Source organism: Pelodiscus sinensis, chromosome 6, assembly GCF_052426305.1.
Source record: "Pelodiscus sinensis isolate ZL-2025 chromosome 6, ASM5242630v1, whole genome shotgun sequence".
Taxonomy (NCBI): domain Eukaryota; kingdom Metazoa; phylum Chordata; order Testudines; family Trionychidae; genus Pelodiscus; species Pelodiscus sinensis.
Genome location: NC_143057.1, coordinates 19,573,973 through 19,600,819, shown reverse-complemented (window position 1 = coordinate 19,600,819; position 26,847 = coordinate 19,573,973). Strand labels below are relative to the sequence as shown.

Sequence of the window (26,847 nt, the reverse complement as noted above, 5' to 3'; positions counted from 1 at the left end):
TTTCTAAAAAACTGAGTATTATTTTCTGTAAGAAAATAATTTTTCTCTCACAAATTGGAAAAAAACAAACAAAAATCTTTTGTTTTTGTGTTTTTTTTTTTTAAATGTGTCCTAGAAATCCTATTCTGGAGAAAATACGGCCAGTGCTATTGCTCGCTCCTGCGCAGCCACTGCTTTGTCTCTCTTGGTGCCAGTTTTCATTGCATCCTACAAGGAGAAGGTTGAGGAAGTCCTGAGTGTACTGACTGCCAGGTTACCTGGGAAACCAAATGCTGATGAGTCTCAAGCTGTTCAAATCCACATAGGCCTTGCTTTGGGGATGTTTATCTCACGTTTGTGTGAAGAAAAAGCCAGGTATGGATTACTGACATGTAAATAGCTAACTTCCTCCCCTTCCTGGAATGTGGCATTTAAGTTTGCTGAGTAAGTTTGCAGAAAGTGCTTACATTTTGTAGTCAAAAAGATTTCCAAGATCTTCTGCAAGATGAATTAAAACATTTTATTTCTTTATTATCTCTTCTTCCTCTTCTTTGTTATTGTTGCCATACTATCCTGGGTGTGTTTGTTTACATACAGCATCTCACTCTTGTGATTAATGATGCTTTCTAGTTTTCATAATATGGCGGTATTAAGATTCTCATGTGAATCACTTAAGTGATAAGCCACACAAAAAAAGTGTTAAGGGAATTAGCTACCTTTATTTATAGCATTGCATGATGGTACTGATAATTGAGAGAATGTTTGCCACTGTTAGTGTTAAGAGATGTGCTGCCAAAGTATGACATACAGCAAGAATGGGTACTTGAACTAAAATCTGTATTCATCCAGTGTAACAGACCTTCTTGAAAGTGTGTTGTTACTCTCTGGGGAGATGGCAACATTCTCGGGGACACTTTGGTTGAACATACCATGCCCTATAGCATATCTAAGCAAGAGTGAAAGGAGAAGCTCCAATGTGTTTGCTTCAGATTCCTGAATGTTGACAGGAAATGAAGGTACTCACCTTAGGCTACTGACATCCTTAAGTTCATGACATTTAAGGTTTGTATGCTTATACCCATAGTAAAGTGCAGGGACAGGGTGGACCTCCTTGGTCCAGCACCCTCAGGACCTGACTGGTCCCAAAAGAGGGGATTTGCCACACCAGGGAAGGTCCCCTCCCCACCTGGGCTGTGCTAAACCGCTGCCCCCGCCTCCTGGATAGAGCTCCAGCCTGCCTGCTGTCTGGTTGCTCCCTGGACCAGAACTCTCTAGCTCCTGCTGTCCCTGCTTTGTGACCAGGGCCAGAACTGTGCAGCCTGGGCCAGACCCACGTGGCCAGTGCCAGAGGTTCCTGTCTGCCGCCAGGGCCAGACCTACATGTACACGGCTGGATCCAGAGGTCCCCTGATACTGCCCAGCTGTTGGGGCCAGATTTCCCTGCTGCATGGCCAAAGTGAGAGAGACAGAGAGAGAGAGAGAGACACACACACACCCCCACACACACCCACGCCAAAGCTGAGTTGCTGGCCCCCCGTTGCACTCCTGTCCTGCAGTCAGACCTCCCTATACCTGGACTCTGTGGTCCTGCCAGACCTTGGATGTTGCTGGACCAGAGTCCCAGATAAGGGAGGTACAACCTGTACTTGATTCAGGTCTCGATGACAGCTATTATTTTTAGCTCTTTGAGCTAAAGGTTTCTGAAGAACCTCCCTTGGCATTTTGCATTAATACACTATCCTGAGACTCAGTACTAAGGGGTAATGGGAAAACAAGATTGCCCTGCTTTTTAAAAATCACCTGCACAGTTTGAGGGTATTTTGCCTCTTGATGATTAGTCAGTAGTGACCTATAGAGAATCCATAAAAGCCTTCTGAGGAAACACGATTAACTCATCATACCAGGGGACCTGAACCATAGTTGGCTATTTTTTAAGAAGAATAGCAAGAAGTGACATTTTAAAAAAAAATTATTACATTTTAAGGCACGTCAGTTTTTGCTTTTTTGTCCCCAAATTCTCTCTTGTCATAGATAGTGCTTAAATTCAGCTAGCCAGTTCTGAATTAGGAACGTATTCATATTGAACCTAGAAATAATGTACACAAAAAGCTTTCCTGCTCTTTAAGAGGATTTCAGGAATATTCTGTAAGCAAGAAATCCCTTGAGGGTTAGTTCAGGATGTTTAGGCCTCTTTCTCCAATTAAGATCCAAAATCCTGAAGTAGCTTCATGAACTTCAGCCTAACATGTGTTTGCGTGTTCAATTGTTGTGCTTTCAATCATGCACTTACGTACAGGGGTGAAAGTAAGTGGGTGCGCCCTGGTGTGCGGCTCCGGCAAAAGCTGGTTGAGCTGCAGCAGAAGCCAGCAGGGAGCTATTTAAAGAGCCTAGCAGGGCTCTGGGTTGCAATAGGACAGAACCTGTAAGAAATTGTAACTTACTTTCACTGCTGCTTATGTAGTATGAGAATATATTCTATTTTAGCAAAAGAAACAACCTTAAATGGTTGGTTCATTTTTACCACTATCACAAGCAGCTTGAGGAGCTGAACAGTATCTTTTCTATTTTATTTCTTTTTTTCATAGTGATATATCTGGCCAGCAGATGAATCTACTTCTAATGAAGTCCCTCGATGCATTGGAAAATTGCTGCTTTGACACCAGTCTTGAGTACAAGTAGGTTTATTCCACTAGTGATGTCAGTATTTACTATGACTGATACCATTCTTATATAGATCATTAAGGCCACAGGTTCCAAATTTAATACCACAAACCTCCTGCTATGAGGAACAGATCCTGTCCTTGGATACTTCTGTCTGTCTTGTATTGATTACCGTGCTTATTTAACATATAGTAGAAGACTTACCCATAGTGGTCTTGGTTGGGGTGGGGAGTGGGGCATTGCAATGCCTGCCCACTGGCTTTTCTCTGGGGCCAGGGCAAGAGAGGGGCCATGCTGGAGCCAGCCCCAGGTGGAGCTGCCCACCCCACTGGCTTCTCCCTGGTCCAGCCTGGGGGGCAGTGGAGGGTTGCACAGGACACCTATTGGGTTCTTTTCAGGGTTGGCCCTAATTCCAGCACAAGTGAGTCAATCTGACTTCCCAGTGAGCACTGTGGCTTCAGTGCATCGCATCCCAGTAATACCATCTAACAGCCAGCACCACACCCATTAGCGCCCATTAGCGGCTCTGCTGAAGAAGACAGTGCGGGGTCATGGCTTCAGTTGTGTCAATGAGCAGGGTGTCATGGTTCCACCTTTCTGACTTTTCAGTGGAAATGATACACGCTGGTTTCTCGTCAGGTCGTGTAAATCTTTCTCTGCAGGATCTCCCATTTGATGATCAGGCCCTGTTTAAATAACAGATGTTAAGTTCCATGGCCTTAAGAACTCACACATGATATTGAAGACACTAGGTCTCTGTCCTGGCCCCAGTCCACACTAAATTCATGCCCCAACAGTTTAGAGCCAGGCAAGCCACTGTTGCCAAGAGCCTATGCATATGAAGTAAAGGGGCTATAAAAAGTGCCCCTCCTGCCAGGCTCAACAAGCCTCATTGGATCATCCGAAGGCAAGTAGGCTAGCAAGTACCCAATTTGATGGGCTGCTCAGGGGCGACGTACCAGTCTGCACTGTGGATCCAAGTCTTCTCCAACCTCCTCACCCAGGTTTTTCCCTGGGTGGTTTCGATAATGTTGAATCACTGGGTCCTCATTGTCATATCCTGGGACTATACTCTCCAGTTACTCTCTGCCCTCCCTGCGCACCTCTTTTCCCCATCCCTCTTCAGGAACCCCTTTCAGGAGCAGCTTCTCAAACAACAGGTGCAAGGGCTCCCATGTCTGGGAATGGTGGAAGTGGTTCCCATGGAGCACAGGAAAAGATATGCACCTACTATTTCCTTATCCTCAAAGTCAAAGGGAGGCCTCAGGTCTTCAAAACCTGAACCAATACCTAGCAGGTCTAAAGTTTTGCATAGTCTCTCTGGCTTCCATTATACCCTCCCTGAATCCAGGAGACTGGAAAGCTGGCATTGATCTCTGGGACGTGTGTTTCTACATACTATCGTCAAGAGCCACAGATGCTTCCTGCAGTTCGTGGAAGGTATAGAACACCACCAATTTGCGGTCCTCCAATTTGGCCTGTCTATGGCATCCGGATTATTTGCCAAGTGCATGTAGATGGTGGCAGCTTTCCTCCAATGATGGGGTATCCATATCTGTAGCTCGACAACTGACTGTAGCATTCCTTCTGTCCATGTGTGGCATGCTAGGTCTGTTGGTGATTGACAAGAAATCCATGTTAGTGCTGGTGCAGAGGATAGAATTCATCACAGAGGTAGACGCCATTGCTACCAGGGCATTCCTCCTCATGGAGAGGTTCAAAGTCCTAGCAGACCTCATCAACAATCTCTGCAGGTTTCTCATGACAATGGCTGACCTTCACCTCTTTGTGCACATGGTGGCATTTGCCAAATGTCATATGCCATGCCTGGCTCTGTAAGCAACCTCTACAGCTATGGCTGGCCTCAGTCTTCTCCCACTTCAGAAATCATTTGATGGTGAGCCATCCCAATGAACACCCTACACAGGGTCCTGTTCCAGAGTGGGCCTCTCACCGTCAAGCTGCTGACAGACGTGTCGGATCTCAGTTGTAAGGCATCTTGGGGTCATCAAGGCCCAGGGTCTGTGGTCGCCATAAGAGATTGTGCTGTACATAAACATCTGAGTTCAGACAGTCCATTTCAGCTAGCAGGCAGAATGATATGGGGTTGTCAGAGACAACATGGGCTCAATGTTTTACATTAATAAGCAAAGGGGAGCCATTCTTCAGCCCTCTACAAGAAGGCCCTTAAGTTGTAGAAATTCTGCATCAGCCACAAAATTAACTTAGAAGTTTGTCACCTTCCAGGGGTCCAGAATTCTCTGGAAGATCATTTAAGCTGAAACTTCTCACCATGATTGGATTCCACACATGGAAGTGGCCCTTGGAGATGGCCCTCGCAATCTTCTGGAAGTGGGGCACTCCCCAAATTGATCTGTTTGCAACCAGGCAGAACAGGCAATGTTTTCATTTGGGGCTTGAGCAAAGACTGCCTATCCAATGTCTTCATCTTCTTGTGGATGAGACACCTGCTGTATGCATTTTCCCCAATCCAGCTCTCCACCAAGGTCATGCAGAATATCCACAGGGACAAGGCCAGATTTGTTATGATTGCGCCAGCAACACTGGTTTGGGATCCTGTCAAGCCTAGTGGTGCTCTCCCTGTGACCACTGACAGACCGAAAAGACCTTTTGCTCCAGGACCATGGTTGCCTCTAGCACCCCAACCTTACAACCCTTCACCTGACACAGAAGGGAGGTTGCATGGCAGAACCCTGAGTAATACAACCATCAGGTCCTCCTTAGAGCAGGAAAAACTCTGACCTGTCAGATTTACCTGGTGAAATGGATGAGGTTCTCACATTGAGCATCTGATTGTCATCTCCCCATCAGAGGCACAAATCCAATCAATCCTGGATATCATGTTCCTTGCTCAAGGTGCATCTGGCAACCATTTCTGCCATTCATTCACCTGTCCAAGGTCACACTGTTTTCTCTCATGACATGATGGGCAGATTCCTAAGGGGCCTGGAATGACTTTTCCCTAAGGTCAGGTCACATGTTCCCGGTCCCATCTGTGGCTATAACATTGGCTAGATGAGTCTCTGGATTTTGTGCCTTGACCTCCAAACCTCTCTACATGGTCTTCAGTATGGACACAGTTCAGCCTTGCCCACACCCAGCATTTCATCCCAAGGTGGCTCTTTTAACATGAGCCAGGACATCTTCCTGCCAGTCCTCTGTCTTAAGCCTCACACATCAAGTGAGGAGAGATGCCTTCACACATTACATGTGGGAAGGACCCTGGCCTTTTACCTAAACCAGACTAAACCATTCCATAAATCTACCCGATTGTTAATCACTACAGCTGAGCAGATGAGAAGCCAGACTGTTTCCCTGAAGAGGACTTCAAACTGGATTACCTTGTGCATGTGCAGCTACTATGACCTAGATAGGATTTCCCGGCCATTGATTGTGAAAGCCTATTCAATCATGACGTAGGCCTGTTCAGGGGCATTCTTGGTTTACATCCCAATCCAGGACATCTGTCGGGCTCCACAGTCATGAATGTATGCATTCGCTAGGCATTATGCCATTGTCGCCCAGACTAGGGAATGATGCTGGGTTTGTCAGCTGTGCTGCAACCTTCTTGTTCATTAATTCCTACCCACCTCCAAGGGGTCACTGTTCGGTAGTCACCTACTGTGGAAGGCACATGAGCAGTCACTTGAAGGAAAAAAGTTACCTGATTTCATAATTGGTGTTCTTCGAAATGTATTGCTAATGTCCATTCCGCATCCCATCCTCCTTCCCCACTGTCCAAGTACCCGGCAAGAAGGAACGGAGGGTGTGGGAAACACACAGCACCCATTTATTGCACAAGGCAGCAGGCACCATTTCAGGAGTCACTAGAGGTGCTCTTCTTCCTCTCCATGAGCATCCGGTACCCCAGGTGGGGGAAGGTATTGCCTTCCCAAATTGCCAGACATGGCCAGGCCCCCACTCCACCCCCAGAACACTTGCTGTGGAGTTTGGAGCATGTACCCTTCTCCCTTCCAGGTGCTCCTGGCTTGGGAGACTGGAGCCATGCGGCCTCCTCCTTCCCTAGAGCACTGGGGGTGGGGAGGCTTGGACTCTGTGGCCTCCTCCCTCCCCGGAGCACCAGGACCGGGGAGGCTGGCGCACATGCACTCAGTGCACTGCACTGCCTCCTCCCTTGCCTGTGGGGGGAGGGGCCTCAGTAGAGGGGGCAGCGCTGTAGGTGGGACCCGGGTCTTGCCTCCCCCAGCCCTAGCTGCCCTGACCTCCTATGTTCCTCTCCCCCTTTGTACCTGAAAAACCCACGAGAGGTCGCAGCTGCACTTCATTAAGCTATGATCTTGGAAAGCTTAGTTTGGATTCTGATCTGATTTTCTCTACCCTTGGCTGGCATAGAAGGCACAGGATGCACAGGAGGTTGTATCAGCTGCATCACTTTGTACCATTGCTGCTTAAGATAAAAGATTTCCAGTAACATAGACCCGCACACACCTGCCAGTGGGAACACAAAATAGAACAATGAAGTAGAGGAGAGGAAAGATTAAAGCCTTTTCCCCAATTGATGTAATTGTAAAGCTCATGTGGGAGGGAAGGCTTAAACTAGTTTAAAAATCAGTATGCAGTGTGAATCCTTAACTTGAAACTGAGCACAGTAGTAATTTTAGGCTTTAGTGGCTATTGACTCTTGTCCTACTAAAACATTAGCTATTTTTAAAGTGAAGTCTCTTTAGCCCCTGTAGGTACTTTTAAATATGTGGTGTCAGTAGTATGTTTATATATGCTTTGATCTTCATCTGCTGGAGAATGGCTGAAGATACTTTGGTGGTCTGTTCCTCGAAAAATATGCTACAAACTGCCTGCAGATTAATACAATATGTTACATAAATTTTAAAAAGGTTCAGTTTTACACCTAAAATATGTTTCCTCTAATGTTGTTGGACTAAAGTGGCTTCTGGTGATAAGTCACCAAGAGCAAATTCATCATGCTGGCCTGATTTAAAGGTATGCAGCTTTTATTAAGCGATCTCTGGCTTTCTGAGCTTGCCATCTGTTTGGAGAGAGTCTTATATCTTGCTGCCATCTAGTGGGAAAGACATCTTACTACCATATTTGTTTGCTGTTGTACAGTACTAGATGTTTTGAGGCGTGTGTGTGTGTGTGTATTTGCAAACAAGTAGTTCAGTACTGCTTTTTGATATATGATAGCACCATTTAGAAGATGCATGAGACATCCTACATATCAAAGGGCATGATAGGTTTTTGCCTTAGGTGTTTAATAGACAGTGCAGTGTGTACATAACACCATACACTATTGACTGATGTGTTGACTGTGTTTGTTGATAATAGTATTAGTCACACTAATCATTGTTGCTCAGTTTAATTAGAATAATTCTCTTGCAGTTTTATTCGTGTATTCTTTAGTATATTGAGGGGAAAAACAAAGATAGAGAGCTATTTCAAATAAACAAATATTACAATAAGCAGCAAGTTTACAAGATTATTTAAAAACATCTGTCCAACTATAATTGCTGTACTATTACAGACCTGCAAGTCTGCATTAATTACAGAAAAATGTTGCAAAACCTTTCTCTTTGAATAGGCCATCTTCAGAATAATATAGTATTAGCACTCCCTATTACCACAAAGCCCTCAAGCAGTCAACCAAACATACAACAAAATTCCAACCCTGAAGCAAAACAACTTTAAGGAAGGTGGGGGGAAATGTATTGACATTTTAGAAAACCGAAAACTTTATAGCCATAAAGGATACATATCAGAGACTCCAGGCAATCAGCTAAGGATTTTGTTGATCATAGAATCATAGGATTGGAAGACACTGCAGGAGGTCATCTAGTCCAACCCCCTGCTAAAAGCAGGACTAATTCCAACTAAATCATCCCAGCCAGGGCTTTGTCAAGCCAAGACTTAAAAACTTCTAGTGATGGTGGCTCCACCACCTCCCTAGGTAACACATTCCAGTGCTTCATCATCTTTCTAGTGAAATAGTTTTCCGTAATACGCAACCTAGACCTCACCCACTGCAACTTGAGACCGTTATTCCTTGTTCTATCATTTGTCCTTGCTGAGAACAGCTTCTCTTCTTCATCTTTGGAACTCCCCTTCAGGAAGTTGAAGGCTGCTCTCAAATCTCCCATAATCTAATGTAAATGAGCCCAAATCCAACAGCCTCTCCTCATAAATCATGTACTCTAGCCCCCTAATCATTTTTCGTTGCCCTCTGCTGAACTCTTTACAATGCGTTCACATCCCTTCTGTAATGAAGGACCCAGAACTGGACACAATGCTTCAGATGTGGCTTCACTAGAGCCGAATAAAGGGGAATAATCACTTCCATAGATCTCCTGGACAGTGCCCATACTAATGCACCCAAATATGCTGTTAACCTTCTTGGCCAGAAGGGCTGTTGATTCATATCCAGCTTTTCATCCACTGTAATCCTCAGGTCCTTTTCTGCACAACTGCACTTAGCCAGTTGATCCCCAGCCTACAGCAGTACTTGAGATTCTTCTGACCCAAGCACAGGACTCTGCACTTGTCCTTGTTGAACCTCATCAGATTTTTTTTTTTGGACTCATTCCTCCAATTTGTTCAGGTCACCCTGCACCCTATTCCTACCCTCCAGCATATCTACCTCTCCCCCTAGTATTGTGTCATCTGCGAAGCTTTACTAATGTTAAGATATATCATGTCCACTGCCTTCCCCGTATTGACAGAGCCAGTTACCTCATAATAGAAGGCAATCAGATTGTTAAGGCATGACTTGCTGTTAGTGAATCCATGTTAACTATTCCTGATCACTTACTTTCCTCTCTTTTAGTAGATTGAGGATTTCCTCCATGATATTTCTGGGGACTGAGGTGAGGCTGACTAGTCTATAGTTCCCTAGATTGTCTTTCCCTTTTTTTAAAGATGGGCACTACGTTTGCCTTTCTCCAAATGTCTGGGACCTCCCCCAGTCACGACAAGTTTTCACAAATAATCTTATGGTCAATGGCTCTGCAATACATCAGCCAGCTCCGTCAGCACCCTTGGGTGCATTAGTTCCGGCCCCATGGATTTGTATATGTCCAAGCCCATACTTTGCTGCCCAGTGCAGTAGTCTGGGAGCTCACCTTGTGAAGACTGAGGTAAAAAAATTGAATTCTTCAACTTTTCTCAGATCATCTGTCACAAGATTATCTCCCCCCTTCTGAAGGGCCACACACTTTCCCTAAGCACCCTCTTATTGCTAACTTGGCTGTTACCCTTCATGTCCTTTGCTAGCTGCAATTCCAATTGCACTTTGGCCTTTCTGATTACTCCCCTGCATGCACAAGCTCTTCCTAGTTATACTCTTCCCTAGTCATCTGTCCACGTTTCCACTTCTTGTAAGCTTCCTTTTTGTGTTTAAGCTTGCCAAAGATTTCACTGCTAAGCCAAGCTGTCGCCTACCATATTTGCTTTTCTTACTGTGCATCGGGATGGTGTGTTCCTGTGTCTTCAGTAAGGCTTCTTTAAAATATAGCCAGCTCTCCTGGACTTCTTTCCCTCTTAGGATCTTGAACTCAAGCATCTTATGATCACTGCTGTCTAGATTACCACTCACATCTACTTCCCTGATTTTACATCTACTGATTTTACATAAAAGATGCTCAGATACATGATGGGTGGTAGTATAAAGATTAAATAAGTAACATTATGGTTGAGCATCTATGTATGAGTAAATGTATATAAAATTGGGGATTTTGACAACTAATTAATTAACTCACCAGTAGAGCCATTATTGACACACAGATGGTTCACTATGCATTTACATTCATCGTTATGGAAAGTCTTTTTCTGTTATTGATGTAGTTTATATTGAATATGTTTCTAAACAAAATCAGTTCTACAGAAATCACCGAGAAAGTAAGGTTAAAAGAACCAATCCAAAGAGAAGATCCAGTTTCACCCAACTGTTACAATATGCACATAGTGAATATATTGTGCTACATTTGGTCCTTGTTTTATATGCATTGAGTTGGAATTATTTTCCTTTTCAAAGAAAAATGAGTTTTGAGATGATGTTGAGTCTGACCTCTCTTTGGTTTATGTATGCTCCAAATGTTGAAGTATGTCAAGATAAGTCACAAATAAGTGGTAGTAGACCAAATATATATTTTCCTTCATTAGGGCATATCCTTAGTGTTGCTATATTGATATATAGCATAGTTGAACTAGTCTACAACTTCTTGAAGAACAAACATGATAAAACAAAAAAAGTTTGTTGGGGAAAAAACCAAACCCCTAAATGTTTGTGTTCAGTACATATGCAATAATGAGCCTGATAAATATAAAACTTAGACGGTATTAAATAGTATATATTCAAATAATCATTTAGTATCTATCAACAGTAAATTGATTTGCCTCTGCAAAATACTTAATATGATCAAATAACTGTTTGAAATCAGCACAGGGTAAGTTTCAAGCATTTTCAACATGAAGCACTGTCATTTAGTCTTATACATTATTGGTTCTGCTGTAGTCAACTCTAACTTTCCCATTGCCCACAGCGTTCGGACGTTCCACGTTCTCATTGATAGTATACGTGTTAGTTGTAGTTTCCTTTTGGTAGCGTTCGAGAGGAGTTGTTATAGAAAGATCCTGAGAATAGGATGGATACAGAAGGTCACCAACGAGGAATTATATAGGACGATACAGCCGAAAGAGAACCTACTGCAGAAGGTTATACAATGGAAGTTACAGCTATTCGGGCATATCTGCAGAATGAATGATGAGTGAAAAGTTAAGACCCTGGAATTCGGCATAATGGATGGTCCGAATAGGAGAGGCAGACCCCACAGAGAATGGGTAGATGATATAGTAGATTGGTGCAGAGCTAGTCTACAGAAACTAAGCCACTTTGCACTGGACAGGGAAAGATGGAAGGAAATAGTGAGGGAGGCTTCCGACACCAACGGGCATTGAGCCCATAGTGGTTGATGATGATGATGATGTAGTTAATTGAAAGAAAAAAATTCACATTAACATCAGTGCTATCAGGATTTAGCCTGTATGCATAATATTGGCCCCTTTTAATATTTATTTTTCTATTAATGATTTCTGGAGCACTTTTTGGTGCACTATATTCTACAGTATTCTATATGTGTTTCCACTGTTCCATTGAGAAAAAAGCATTATTGTCATTGTCAGAAATACCACAGTAAGAGCCCATAGAGCTTGCTGTTGCACTTAAACTGATTTTTTTAATAGTCAATATAGTATGAAACAAGGAGGGCCCGTGTTCTGAGGACTCTTGTTAAAACTTGGGATAGGTAGGTAAAATTATTGAGATGCAGGGTGGCTACTGCATTCAAACTAAATAAAAATGTGAAGAAAGAATTTTGTCTTATCTTTAAATATTTAAGCGTTTCTGACAGCAGTGATTATACAAAGATCGGAGACATTTTCCCCAGTGTCTAATCTCCACCTCTGATGACCATGAAGATAACATTCAATAAAAGATACTCCTATGTATCGCTGGGACATACGAACTAGTGAATGCTTAAAAAATCAAACAGTATTTTAAATAGCAGTAAAGACACAATGGGAGACATAAGAATGATCACTAATTAATTCACTGTTTTCCTCACAAAACTTTATTCCTCCTACAGTCTCCTATGAAATGTAAATTATTTTTAAAGCACTAGAAATTGTTGTGATTGAAATCTAACTGTATCAAATGATTTTTTTCTTTTAGCCAAACTTAAGCTATAATTTTGTATATTTTATGGATAAATTATAATATAAATGTATATATGATAACTTGTGATAATTGTAACTGTTGTAAATTGTAAATGCCTAACCTGTCATGTCTGGAGTAATTGTCCTGATGGTAGTTGTGGTCCTGGAGGTGGCTCCCATGTCCCTGGGAGAGTCAGCAAGAGGGGGGTCTCCATGTGCTGTCTCCTTGCCTGCAAACATCGCTCCTGCAGTTCCCATTGATCAGTAATGAAGCACTGTGGCCAGTGGAGGCTGTAGGGTTGGGGCCTGTTGTTCTTCGATCCCAGTAATATTTAGGAGTATCTGTTACTGAGGGTTATCTTCATTGTCCTTTGAGATAGAGAGTAGAGACTGGGAAAAATGTCTCCAGTTCCTGTAATCACTGCCAGTTGTTGTCGGAAAGTCTTAAATATTTAAAGATAAGACAAGTATTTCTTGAAGTTATTTTTATTTCATTCGAATGCAGTAGCATTAATTAATTAATTTTGAATGGCTATCCCAAGTTTTAACAAGAGTCTCCAGAACATGTGCCCTTATTGTATATTGACTTTTCACTTTAACAATTGATATTGCTAGTGACCTCAGTATAGTACATTATGTGCCTTGGGGTGATGGGAGTAGTTCATCTCTAAAGGCAATCTGTGTTTCTGTATCAGAGGGGTAGCCATGTTAGTCTGAATCTGCAAAAGCGGCGAGGAGTCCTGTGGCACCTGTTTCTGTGTCTCTCTGTCCAAAAAAGAGAGAAAGCTATCCTTTAAAGATGTTCGTGGAATTTATGCAGTTGAAATGCCATAGGTTCAAATTGAGTTTCTGTAGCTCAGTATTCTGAGTAGTATTGAAAAATAGATCCAAAAGGAGCCTACATTGTCTTAAGGGTCCTCCCCATTTTATATTTTCTCTTCCTTTTAAGCACTGGATGTATCTTGGGTGTAGGACTTGTTCTTTCATTTATGAGTCACAGCAGCGAAACAGAATCACGGGTTCATGTCTCTGCCTCTCTGAGGAAACTCTGTAACTACCTGGATGACAGTAAAGAGCAAAGCAGAACATTCCAGGAGGTAAGACTTTTTTTTTAATCACAACTTTCTGTCCGCTCTCAAACTTCCTTCCATCTTCATGCATAATAAATTTTTAGGAAAGATATACTACAACTATCAGACTAATGATATATAATTCCAAGTTATGTTCCTTCTATGTATGAATCTTCGACTTACAGGTTTTTTTATCATAACATTCTAGCTTTATATATATATCAAACAAAGCTTATTTGATATGCCAAGTTTTTTTATTTAATATAGCACAGGCAATAAGAAATAACTCACCAAACTCATTTTAGGCAGCCTAAAAAGAGAGACAGATTCTGTGTCTCCACTTGCACTTGATAGACAAAACTTTTATTGTTCATAGGTGCTTAAAATGCCTCCCCACCTTCCCTGTGAACAACAAGGTTTTGCCATGGCAAGTGCACTTGCAAAGACTTCTTTGTCTGCAGGAGCAATCTTCTGCCAAGAAAGTGAAACCTGCTCATTGGGGATGGAAGTATTTTGTCAGAAGCCCTGACAAACAGCGTTCACATACGCTGACTTCTATCAACAAGGCTGTATCAATACAATCTTGTCACTAAAAACTGCACAGTAGAGTCTTAGGTAGAGTCTTTGCTTCAGAGAGTAATCTCCCACAAAGCAGGTTTCTGATAAATAACGGTAACCTTCCTTTAAAGTGGTCTCTGTTCCTTTCCTTGAAAGTTTCTCTCACTGGCTCCCATGATAGTAGCACTCAGGAATGTTGTTGGGCCTGTGTTGTCAGCATATCCCATTGTAACTGTTAGTAACTTGACTAGAGAGACTGACATAACTGGGGAAAAGTGTAATGGAGACTGAGAGAGCATGAGCAAATGAGGGCATGTGCTTATATTTTTAAAAAGCCTCTTCCTGTCACATTTCAGCCCATTGTAGGCTGAATAGTTGGGGATTATGTAATTCCCTATTTTTCCAAGGGATTTATGAAATACCAGCATTGCTCAGGTCCTTCAGGTCAGGGGGCTGGTGTGTGCAGGTTGCTGGAATCAGGAGTAGGGGCGGGGGACTCAGGGTAGGAGGTTGGGGGTTCAGGAGTCAGGGCAGTCAATTGGGGGGTCTGGGAGGGCTCAGGGCAGGGCGGGGGAGGCTACCAGTGGCTGCCCCCTGGGCGACGGGAGTTGCTCTAGCCAGCCCTTCGGTGGTATTGCTCCCTGGGGTAGTACAGGTGCTCATGCTTGCTCCCCCCTGTGGTCTTTCTGGAGTATAAATGTCTCCGCTGTTACAGTTCTCCCATTTTGTTTGAGAAACAATTGCATTCTAGGCACATCCCATTGTCTTGGCACAACCAAACCCTGGCCTTGCTTTAAGTTATGATAAGAGGAAGCTGCATATCAAATTTGGTGGGTTTAGCTCTTACTGTTTAGGAAACGTTCTTGAACAACCAGACTCACGGACAGACAGATGCACAGTCTCTGAAACGTATGGTAATCAGTACTGAGCTCTACTAATCTAAGTAGCACTAAAATTTGTTTCTTTTATCTCTAAAAAAATAAAGATATAATTTTGTATAGTTTGTTGCTGGCAGTCAATATACATTGTGGATTAGCCTTCCACAGTTTTTGGTTTATGCAATAAAATGTTTTATAGCTATAAAATTTTTCATCCCTTCTATAGATTCACTTCTGTTATATTTACTTTCAGGAAGAGTAAGAGAACACTTCGGTATCCTGACCAGATTTCCCCTCTCAGTAGTTTCCACTATCACAGAGCTGTGGGAGCACTGTTGCTGAGTACATAATGGATTCTGCCTGGGTTTCTGCCTGGGATACTGTACTGTCAGAGAAGCTAGATAATTTCATGGAGGTTAGGTCCATAAAAGGCTATTAGCCAGGGGATAAAATGGTGTCGTTGGCCTCTGTTTTTCAGAGGCTGGAGAGAGATGGCAGGAGACAAATCGCTTGATCATTGTCTTCGGTCCACCCTCTCTTGGGCACTTGGTGCTGGCCACTGTCGGTAGACAGGATACTGGGCTAGAAGGACCTTTGGTCTGACCCAGTACGGCCGTTCTTATGTTCTTATGTTCTAATTTAGTTGCTCTATAATTCTCTTCTGGATCCCTAGAGTATAAAATGGTCCTTACAGACTCTTATAATCTTCTGTAAAGTTTCTGTTCATTACACTTAAGGAGTACCCTCTCCAAATGGACAATAAATGCAACATTGTATTAACACTGTATTGAATAAAATATACAAAAGCAAAGGACTCCAGAGTTAAGGCAGCTGTTATAATTTACTATTTTGGTTTAGATACAGTCTTAATGACTGTAGTATTTGGGCACTACGTTTGGGTTAAGGGCATATGTCTAGCTCCCAATCATGGATTTCCTTAGGTTTGAAGTATGAGACAATCAGTAGTGTAATTATAATGGCCTTTTGTTGGTTTGTTTAATGGTCAGATATTGTAAATTTGAGCATTACCACAATCCTGACATGTAGCTTGCAGCAGCATTGGAAACCACATGAAAAGCTTGTATTGGTCTCTGTATTTTATAATGAACAAATTGCTGTAGTGAATGACTATATCCACATTTTATTTCACTTGTTTCCTATAATTAGATATTCTTGAAGACATTTGGGGTCAGGTTACTCATTATCTAATATGGGTTGGGGGAATGAGGTGTCTTGGTGTAGAACTACAGTATACAATATAATTTAAAGAGTTTGTGTGTGTATCTATCCATCCCGCCTTCTGTAAGTCTATTTGTTCAAGAACTGCTCCTAAACAGTAAGAACTAGGACCACCAATTTTGATATCCTCTAATCATAACTTTAAGCAAGTTCAGGATTTAGTTGTGCCAGAACAATGGGGTGAGTGTAGAGCGTGATTGTTTCTCATCAATTGGAAAGGGAGGGTTATGATAGCAAAGGACAGTTGTACTCCAGAATGACCGCAGGGGGTAGTAAGAACAGCAGCCCTGGGGAGGGGGAGCAGCCGCAAGCTGACAGCACAGCCCCTCCTCCAAGGAGCAGCTGCCAACCAGGCAGCACAGCCCCTGCTGCCCCTGTCAGAGCCACCACACAACTCCAAACCCCCTGCTCTGAGCCCCCCACACCTTCCAACCCTGATTCTTGCACTCTTCACACTGTCAGACCTCTGCCCTGAGCCCCCCACATTCCCGAGCCCCTGCCCTGACTCCTGCACTCCTCTCCCCCTCCCCCCCCCCCCACACCTAGCCTCCTGCCCTGAAGGACCCCAGCAACAGGTAAAACTTGTAGTAGTCAGTAAAAGCAGTTCCCATTTGTTTCCACCCTGGGAAATGTTAACCTGTCTATTTTTTTAAAGCTGTATTTTCTCTTTCCCTTTATTTAGATCCTGGCCTACTCTGTTGCCTGTTCCTGCATCTCTGCTTTCAGCATGAAAATTATAGAGGCAGTGGAGGCTGAAGAAATCATGCACAAGTTGCAGATGTTAGCGGAAAATAATCAGCAGGTTATATCCACAGTTTTGGGGCCTTTTCTTTCATTATATATTTTGTTTTTTCTGTGAATCTTTAATACTACAGTCATGTCAACATAAGATGGAAATTCCTTGATCCTTCTTGGGTATTTGTTTGAAATAATGTGATATGAGAATGCTGCTATGAAGGCCATTTGTTTGATTTGTACATTCACTGTAATTGCATTTCCAAAGGTGAGATGAAAACTCAGTTTGTATCTGCTGACCCTGTTTAAGGGGAAAGCTTACATTTTACTTTCAGGGTGTGTCTGCATCTTGAACCTCCCAATTAATACCTTCTTCATAGCTGTATTCTTGAGACCTTGTCTCCCTGGGGAAATAGTCTTTCTCTGTGTTCCTCTTGAATTATAGACAACTGGATCTCTACTCTTTCTGTAGCTTCCATACAGTAGATCACAAACACAACCCCACAACTTCCTGCAAAGTGTCCCTTTCCACACAGCAGTCTGTATTCTGGGTTCTCCATCTACCAGATGACCAAAGCAGCATCCTTTGGTTATTTCGGCATTCTTTGGCTGCCCTTCTGTCACAGTATGACCCCCTTTGCTCCAACAGCTTCGTTTCAGTGCTGTTGCTTCTTCCTCATCTAGTTAATAGCTACCAATGGGAAAAGAGAAGAAGTGCTGTCACAAAGAGGAAATGCTGTCTCAGGACTGTACACAGTCAAAATGCATCTTCACAATAATGAGCAGCCTCGTAAATTTATCTGGAAACAAGAAGTCAAATCATTTACTTTTACGTCCTGTGAAAAGAGGCTCCTGCACTTCGGTCCCTGAAGCACTTGCTGCTGGGCTGCAGATAGGAGTCTAGTCATATGACTTTGGTGTCTTCTTATTTCCAGCTGCTCATTTGCATTAAAGAAGCTAAGCATTCTTTCCTAATATCATAGTTTCATGTAAGCAATTGCTGCAGTTGCCACAAGGGTGTTGTGTAATTGTGAAGTTAGGTATTCTGTGAATGAGAAGGAGACTTGATGTAGGAGATTATGTTAATGTTAAAATGTGATCCACTCTGAAGAATTTTGAAAATCCTTTGCCCTGAAGCACAGATCTTGTCACATGAAATCTAGGTGTTAAAACTAAGAATGAGAATCCAGTCTGATCATGAGTGTGTCTACTACTGCTGAGATCCTAGTATTTGCGTTAACAACTCATTTGCTTTCCACTGGCTCTTGTCACCAGGTTAGGCCAAGACAGGCCATGATGTTGTCTGGTATATATTGCAAATAAAAAGCATGCCTAACTTTAAGTGTACATGTGATGTTACTGGTTTGCAGGGAATTAGCATGTGCTTCAGGTTTTCTCAGGTACTTAAGCTTTTGCTGATGATGGCCTAATTGTGTCTCAGAACTACAACATTTATTCTTCAGCTGTCAAAAAAAACTTGACCCTAAAGAAGTCCGTTTGATTGATACCACTTAGGGATGTTAAAATGCGATTATTTCCCCAATCGAATAGTCAATAGATTTTCAATTGAATAGTCAATAGATTTTCTATCAACTCTTTGATTAGTCAACAAGGGAAGGCAGTTGTGGCACTCAGTCTGGCTCGCACTGATTCCCAGCATAACCACCCCAGCTGCCGCTCTGCATTAAACAGCCCAGGGAAGCCTCATGAAGGCACTGGCTTGGTCCATGCTCCACGGATCTCTCTTTACTCATCAATCTCCCCTCCCTCACATGTACCCCCAGCTGCTGCTCTGCATTAAACAGCCCAGGGAAGCCGCGCGCAAAGGCGCTAGTTCGGCCCCTGCTCCACGGGTGTCTCTTCATTCTGAAAATGAAAATTCTGGTCTGATGAATAAAAAGAGACCTGCAGACCAGGGACCGAGCTAGCACCTTCGCACGCGGATTCCCTGGGCTGTTTAATGCAGAGCGGCAACTGGGTGCGCACGCGTGTGAGCGAGTGAGAAGTCTGCTGAATGAAAAGAGACCTGCAGAGCAGGGACTGACAGCACATTCACGTGCTAGCTTCCCTGGGCTTTACAATGCAGAGCAGCAGCCGGGGGTGGGAGAAGCAACTAATCAATAGTGGACTAGATGCTAACATCCCTAATACCACTAGCAGCCTCTATTCTTTTTGTAGGCAAGTCTTTAGAGGGCAACATCATTCCCTAATATGTATACGTAAGACATGCACCAAGCCAGTGTAACACAGTGTCAGGCTTCAACATCTTACAACTAAATGCTTCATATAATTGGATTTCCTGAAATTGATTCTTATAGTTTTGTCTCTTTGTTTGTCAACTATTCATTTTAAAAGCACCTGCTGTTTAGAATGATGATGTACTTGTGTTGTTGAAAGAAAAAACAGTGGAAGTACTGCACTTGGCAAATGTGGGATGTTTTTCTTTTGAAGAAGTAATACATGTGCTTTTGGGAAAACTGTTTTGTAACCTGTGTTTTTGACATTCTTATGTTTTCTACAGACATCCGGGTTTGCTTTGGCATTGGGTAGCGTAATTCATGGTTTGTCAGTCTGTGGACATGGGAAAGCAGAAGACTTGAGTAACAGACTGCTTCCTGCTTGGATGAAAATTGTGCTTGCAGAGGTAGAGGAGCTATGTGTCCTTATACAAAAAAATCACTAATAAGTTTTTCATTAAGGAGAAGGAAGTAGTTAAGGATAGTTTGAACTATTTGAGCATGTGATAATGTTCACATTTAGAAGCAGGAATCTCTCTGAAGTCTGTTTTAAAAGACAGTTATATATTCTTCTTTGAATGCTTGCTCATGTCCATTCCACAGCCGGGGTGTGTGCACAGTCCCTGGTGACTTTTTTCTCAGTGGTATCCCTCAGTATAAGGGGCCCAGCTGGCTCCACAGCCTCTCAGATCTTTCTTAGTGCCTTTGGCAGTCTCTGGAACAGCTCCTCCTGCTTTGGCAAACTGTGACTCAGTTTTGGGGATGTAATAGTGTAGTCGATTAACTGATTTACCGATAAGCAAAAGCTTATAAGTTAATGCTATAGACTACACACATTTCCTCCTCTCTCCCCATCAGTACATTTTTTGGCAGGATGGCCAGCAGCCTGGCTCAGTCATGGCTTGCAATGGATCCAGGACCTACCCCTGCTGCAGCTCTGCATTTAAAGTGTATTGGGAGCTAGGCAGGCAAGCAGCCCAGCTCAGTCCTGGTTCGCACCAGGTCTGGGAGCTCAGATCTCCCCTGGACAGTGGCTGCTGCCACCCCACACTGCATCCTCTGTATCAGAAGCAGCAACATTGGGCAAAAGGCAGTCGGTCTGTGAAGGGAGCTGTTTTTTAAAGTGGCTTCCCTTGTTGGCCAGCTCCCACCTGGCACCCTAGGTGGGAGCTGGTCCACGAGAGAAACCACTCGTGGACCAGCTCCGTTTCATCCTTTGCAGCCAAGGGGAGCCACGAGGCTCTGTGGCTGCAGCGCCGGTACATAAACAACCCGGGGCGGCCAGTTAAGGTGTTTCTGAAAGCGTTTCCGCGGTATGCTTTCAGAAACACTGGTGTAGTGGATACATCAGAGGGAAAAATTTCTGACAACTGTGCAATCAGTGGGTGTGTCCCTAATGTGAAGGAGACATGAGTAGCACATTTCAAAGAACAACAGTTACAGGAAGGTTTTTTTTAAAATAAGCCACAAGGTAATGTAAGACAGCCATCTAGATAAAAATATTCTGGATGGTCTCTGAAAGCTTAATTCTGCTTTCTTTACTCACATTGAGTAATGTCTTAGTCCATGTCTAGTCACACTGGTATTGAAACAAGTAAGGTAATATTTAAGAAAAAATTAGACTGGCAAATTGGAATTGTTGTGTTTTGCCTTTCACTGTAAATTTACTATAAATGTATATTTCATTAAGTAATAAATGGCTCTAGCTCTGCTTTTATCAGCCTGTAATTGCCATCTTCATGGCTAGTGAATACAGAAGCTACACTGTGATGCTTAGATTGCATTTAGTGTAAGTGGAGCCAAACAATTCTAGGCCTACTGAAAGTAGCATTAATCATTGGCATTATAAGGGAATAGAGAATTGTGTAAAATGTTATTAATGTATTATGCCTACAATTCCATAGTAATGATGCATTGTACCAAAAATTACATATGAAAAGTCATTTTAAAAGGAGATCCTAAATGAATTTTCGAAGATGGGATTTCAAGGTAAATATTAACAGCAACACAACATTCTGATAGTCTGTATAAAGACTAGGTCATCTGAGCATGATGAACTTCAAAGATGTTAAACTTGAACATACTACAGTGAAGTGCTACACCAATGAGAAATATGCCACTGTTTGACTTTGAGAAAAGGGTAACTCCCCAAAATGCTATTTATTTCAGAGACATGGTAACATAGTTGGGTCTAGCGCTCGGAGGTTAGCATATGAGCATGTCTGTATAGTTCACAATTAAAATTAAAGTCTTTTCTTGGAGAAAATGCCTTTACCGTTCAATATTCTGCCACCTTCTACCCCTTTGTCATGTGTTGATTTTGCTTGGATCTATAGGGATCTCCTACTATGCAACGTCTGGCTGCTGTCAATGGACTGGTTGCTTTGGTGGGTTCTGAAGCATCCATAATACAGGTAAAAAGAAACAGGCATATGTTACCTATTTCCTTTAGAAATAAAGCTAAAGAATCAGGCTGGGAAACAGAATCTGTATAACACCAGAATAGGATGGGGGGATTGTGGTTAATACACTGAATAATTGTGTAACTAGTTTTATTAATTGTGTAACTAGTTTTATCTACTGTGTTTTGAATTAATTGTACAAAAATGTATTTCCTTTATGTGAATGATATTTTCCAAAAGAAAATATGGTCCTGAAGTTGCTTTCAACAATAATTTTTAAGTATGAGAACTAAACTTGTTCTTCCATCGCCCATTATGCATTTCAGTGTTTTGCTTTTCCTTCAGATGTTCATATACTTTTTTTTTAATTGCAGCTGAAATCTGAAGCTATCCAGTCCTCCCAGTTTCAAAATAAACTTAATGAAATAATTAAAACCCTGACTCAGGTGAGAGAATCACATCTATCTTGTATAATGTGTGATGCACACTGTACTACAGTGCTTTGTGTGAAGGATCCAGATTTATTGATTTAAAAAAGAACTTTTGTTCTTATGTCCAGCTTGCTATTGCAGCACAGAATGAAGTGAGTATCATTGATGAGACTCACCTACAAGTTTAGCTAGCCTAGTCTCATGTCTAGTTATTGCCTTCACAGATCATCAGTTTTTCTGGGGTGATTGGTCTTCAGACAAATGCAGCCTGGCTTTTAGGACACCTTCATCAATCCAGTTTGTCCTCAACCCAGAATAGAATGTCTGGTAAGATGTTTTAGTTGTTGTTTAAGAATACATACCAACTTTTTGGTTGAACCTTTTATGCTAGAACACTGCACCCACATAAAAGGAAAAGAAACTTTGGCTCCAAGAGCTCACAGTCCAAAAGACAAAACCTTCAAGTGGTAACATTAGGTGACCATATTTCCCTATAGCGCATATGGAGCGTCTGGTAAAATTGCTTGGATTTCAGCAAGTTCAACAGCAATCAATCAGAATTATGCAGTACAAATGTTCAAAATAACATTAAACTGACTGAGCCCCCATTAAGAAGACATACTGCATTATTATAACTAATAATTCAAAATATAAAAATTAAAAATACATACTTAGAATTAAGTGGTTTCTGCTCTTCAGAAGTGCCTGCCTTTTCCTTATTGTGCTTCCTCCACAGTATGGTGCTTCCTATTGACATAAAGCAATTTTACAAAGGATCCACTTGTTTTTCAGCAACTCATCTTAAAATGTAGCACAGTCTAGGTCAAAATTCATTTGCACAGACAAAATAGCCTTCATGATAGGAACACTAAGATATGATTTTTTTCAGGTGACCAAACTGCATTCATTATTGAAAAGACATGTACAACATGGGTTTCAGTGCCTGGCAAATACAAAACACTATTCTGTTCTATTTCCTTATTATCCTTCTCTTGAAAAATGTTCCACCACTTTTCAGAAGTGGGGTTTTTCTCAGGGTTCCAGTCAGACATGACAGGATATTATGGGTTTGGCATTTGTCTGTTCATCAAAAAGGCAATTCTCATCTATCAAACTTAGGGTGGTATCACATGGCTATGTGGATGAAATTTTTCCAGGTGGGTGATGGTGGTCCACCTTGCCCCTATCGCACTTATCCCCACTCTTTCTTTCCCCAGCCAGTGACTCTATTCCCTCCCCCAAAATATGTTCTTTCCCTTTAGTCCCCTTGTAGGGATCCTATGCACAGGGCAGCATAGTTCAATAGTCACTATGTGATTCAATAATCACAGTCTATACTTCACTTTTATTGGCAGGGTAGTATTGTTCAATGGTTACAGTCTGTAATTTGCCTCTATTGGCCGGGTAGCATAGTTCAATAGTCACTACGTGACCCAATGATCACAGTCTCTTTGTGGGGGAATATATAGGGAAAAGGTTTACATCCCCCTGCATGGGGGTCCAGGCCTTCCCACTCCAGTGTTAGTGGGGCCTGTTAGTGGCTTACTCTCGCCACTGAGTCAGCAAGGAAATCCTAACCACAACCTACTGACTCCTTAACAGCGACTCACTCACCAGGTAGCCATTGCCACTCCAGGGCTGCTTCCTGCTTCCATGGGTCTGGGTCCTTTGGTGAGTCTCTGTTCTCTAGAGGTGTCTGGTCTCTAGTCTGGATGGCAGTGTCCCAACCTTTAGGTAGTTGCTGGGGTTTGCAGGGAGCTGGCTCAGCACATCTTCTCCCTCCAGCTGCCAGCCCCAACTGAGCTGAACTGCTTCTTTTATAGCACTACAGCCAGAGCATGCCCAGTAAGGTACAGGGGGCATGGCCGCCTCTGCTCTTGGGGCTGAGTTAACCTCCTCCAGTGCGGGGGGAGTACACGCCACCACAGATGGGAATTCTTGGGTGGCAAAAGCAAGACTGCTTTGTGTATTATTCCATACAGGTATGCTTCTTGAACAGTGTTGGGCATGTGTCTTGTATGCCTTGTGCCCATCAAAAATCAGCAAAATTCTGTCTAGCATAGGTCCAAGAGAAAGGAATCATGTGCTGTGGTTCCCTAGCAATTTAAAATATGCAAGGTCAACAAATCACAAAAGTCTTTCAGTTTGTCGATGTGAACAGTGTAAATGTGAAAGTATTTATAAACTTCCATGACAAAGGACTCCAAAACAATTGGAAGACAGTCAGCTGCTGTTTGCAAGCAGTTATGAATGATGTCAGCACTGCAACCAAAGCCAAAGGTATCTTCCCTTAGTTTGACTTGCAGTTCTTGCCATATGTTTTTCCCACCACCAAAATTTGTATTGGCATTGTGTACCGAAAGCCTAACAAACTTTTCATGAAGAGAAATCCACACTGCATGTCAGAAGTTTCACATGGTAGAGAACTTAATGATGTTTCTGTTTACCCCCATCAGAGGGAGTAGCTAGGTACTGTGTGCAGTCAGAGGGTGGCTCAGAGAAGAGGTAACTAGAGCTGGAGGAAACTAGGGGCTGTGTGCAGACAGGAGGATACCTCAGGGTTCAGAGAAGAGGTATCTAGAGATTGTTTGCCAGGAGGACTTTCTGGTCCCACTGGTCCCTCAGGGCTTTTTCAGCCATGGAGCTGGGTCCCCCACTCCTGCAGCATTTACCAGCTGTGTGAGCAAAAGAGCTGAGGGGCAGCTTTCAACCCTTTCCCAGTAGCAGAGGAGGGAACACCACTGCTGCCTGTGCCATGGCACCATTGCCTGCTTGGTGTCTGCCTTTGACCTGGCAGAGGGCAGGGAGAGAGAGAGCTGTGGAGCTCTCCCTGGGACTGCATTGTGCTTGCTAGAGAGCCTTGCAACTCTGCCCATCCGCCTTGAAGGCTACTCCCCACAGGGAGTACTGGGCATGCAGGACACAGCCCGGCCACTCCCAGCTTGAGCCCCAGCACTCATGGCTTGGAGGTTGGGAGGGGGCAGGGATCGGGGCAGGGGAGTGTTCTGGGGATTCAGTGGGGGCACTGCAGATTGGGACTCCAGCCTGGAGGGTGCTGGGAATTCAGAGGGGGCACTGCAGATAAGGTCTTCAGCCTGGGGGGGGGTTCTGTGAATTCAGTGTGGGAGGAACTCTTGGCGATTGAGATTTCAGCCCCACAGCAAATGCCGGGAATCAGGGCTTCAGCCTCATGGTGTGAAAGGTGCCTTTCCTCATTGAGAAACCCTGCTTTAGGATGCAGTGGGGAGAGGTGATACACCCCTCCCTCACCCCCACACATGCAACCTTACCCCTCTGTCTGTCTTCCTACTGGCTTCCTGTCTTTCTGCCTCTAAACCCTGCCTGAGAGCATCATCTGCTGGCCACTGCCTGGCCACATTTATCTGCCAGATTTAAACATGAGGCTTCTGTGGCTGCGTTGATGTTGACTGACCAGCAGGGGGCGCATCGGAGCCAAAAATACAGGACAATTTGCCTCCCCCCCCCCTTTTTTTAAGGGGTACATCGGCAAGAGGACTTAAAGATTAAAAATGGGACAGATGGTCACCCTAGACATGCATTCGATTCCATGTCCATGGAGAGCCCAATTGAAGTCAATGGTGTTGAATGCAAAGGTCCATTAATATGTTTCAGCTTGCAAAATCTGAATCTAAGAGCTCACAAGCTAAGTTGTTCTAGTCCAAGCTGTATTTTAAAATAAACTTCAGAAATATTGTGTAAATTAAAAATTGGAAAATAGTGTATAATTGTTTTAAAATTAGATTTGTGCAGAAGGGCCTTCACCTGTGTTTTGTAAGGCTATGTCTAGACTGCAAGCCTCTTTCGAAAGAGAGCGTCTAGACTGCACGTGGAACTTTTGAAAGAGCAAGCCGCTTTTTCGAAAGAAAGCACCCAGTGAGTCTGGATGCTCTCTTTCGAAGAAGCCCTATTTACATTCAAGAACGCCTTCTTTCGAAAGAAGCACTTTCGAAAGAAGGCGTTCTTCCTCGTGAAATGAGGTTTACCGCCGTCGAAAGAAAAGCCGTGTTCTTTCGATTTAATTTCGAAAGAACGCGGCTGCAGTCTAGACGCAGGTGAAGTTTTTTCGAAAAAAGGCTACTTTTTTCGAAAAAAACCCTGAGTCTGGACACAGCCTAACTGAAATATTTATAGCAGGCTCTGAGAGCTAATTGGATTTCCATATTTGCTGACTTCTTATTTCAGCATCTTTTCCCCTTAAATATTTTAAACATTTAAAAAACAACCAATACAAAGAAAATAATAGACTAAATTTTCATAATTGTACTCTTACGGGTGAGCTATTCTTTGATTAGCCAGAAGGCATAACTCTTCTGTTTTCTAAAGCAGTCTAGTACAGCAGTTCACAAAGGATTAAATTCATCTCTGTTCAGAGGATCATCATGAGAGCTATGCACCACTTAATTTCCACTTACACCTGCAAAAGAGAGCTAAAATGGAATTTAAACAGTACCTAGACCCTTTACAGGCCCTCAGCTCATGTGTGAATTTCACCAAATGGTCACAGTGACCAGCTATAACTGCAACAGACACAAAATGGTTGATGAAATATAATTCAGTAGAGGTTATTCATTTCAATCTGACTCAAATTGTGAATGAGTCAATAGCATCCAAAAGGGTCACAAAAACAGCCCTCAGTCCTCTCGACAGCAGTATCGGCAGAGAGCACAAGGACTTAGTGGGTATAGAAGATAGAGATGTTGAAACTATGTAACTGCTGAAAATTTCAGCGGTTGCATTCATGTGGCAGTTGGCTCCCTGGGAGCCGGGGCACGCAGGGAGCTGGCTCCCGCTAACACTCCCCCTACATACACATTCTGTGCTTCTGCCTCTGATAAGCATTTTAAAATCCCTGATACAGAGGCAGCAGCACGGCGTGGGAGGAAGGGGGACAGGCAGCTGCATGTAACTGTGAATGGTAAAACCTTCACATCTGT

At 43.0% G+C, this 26,847-nt stretch overlaps 1 protein-coding gene across 1 annotated transcript in view; it reads left to right on the top strand.

The window, feature by feature from the left end:
- Positions 1–26,847, top strand: part of FOCAD (focadhesin) — a 231,132-nt gene that overhangs the window by 181,639 nt on the left and 22,646 nt on the right. The window contains exons 28-35 of the mRNA XM_075931485.2: positions 116–354; positions 2,565–2,654; positions 13,292–13,439; positions 16,770–16,889; positions 19,344–19,466; positions 21,396–21,473; positions 21,836–21,907; positions 22,117–22,219. Coding sequence (XP_075787600.2) covers positions 116–354; positions 2,565–2,654; positions 13,292–13,439; positions 16,770–16,889; positions 19,344–19,466; positions 21,396–21,473; positions 21,836–21,907; positions 22,117–22,219 — 973 coding nt within the window. The remainder of the gene's footprint in view (positions 1–115; positions 355–2,564; positions 2,655–13,291; positions 13,440–16,769; positions 16,890–19,343; positions 19,467–21,395; positions 21,474–21,835; positions 21,908–22,116; positions 22,220–26,847) is intronic.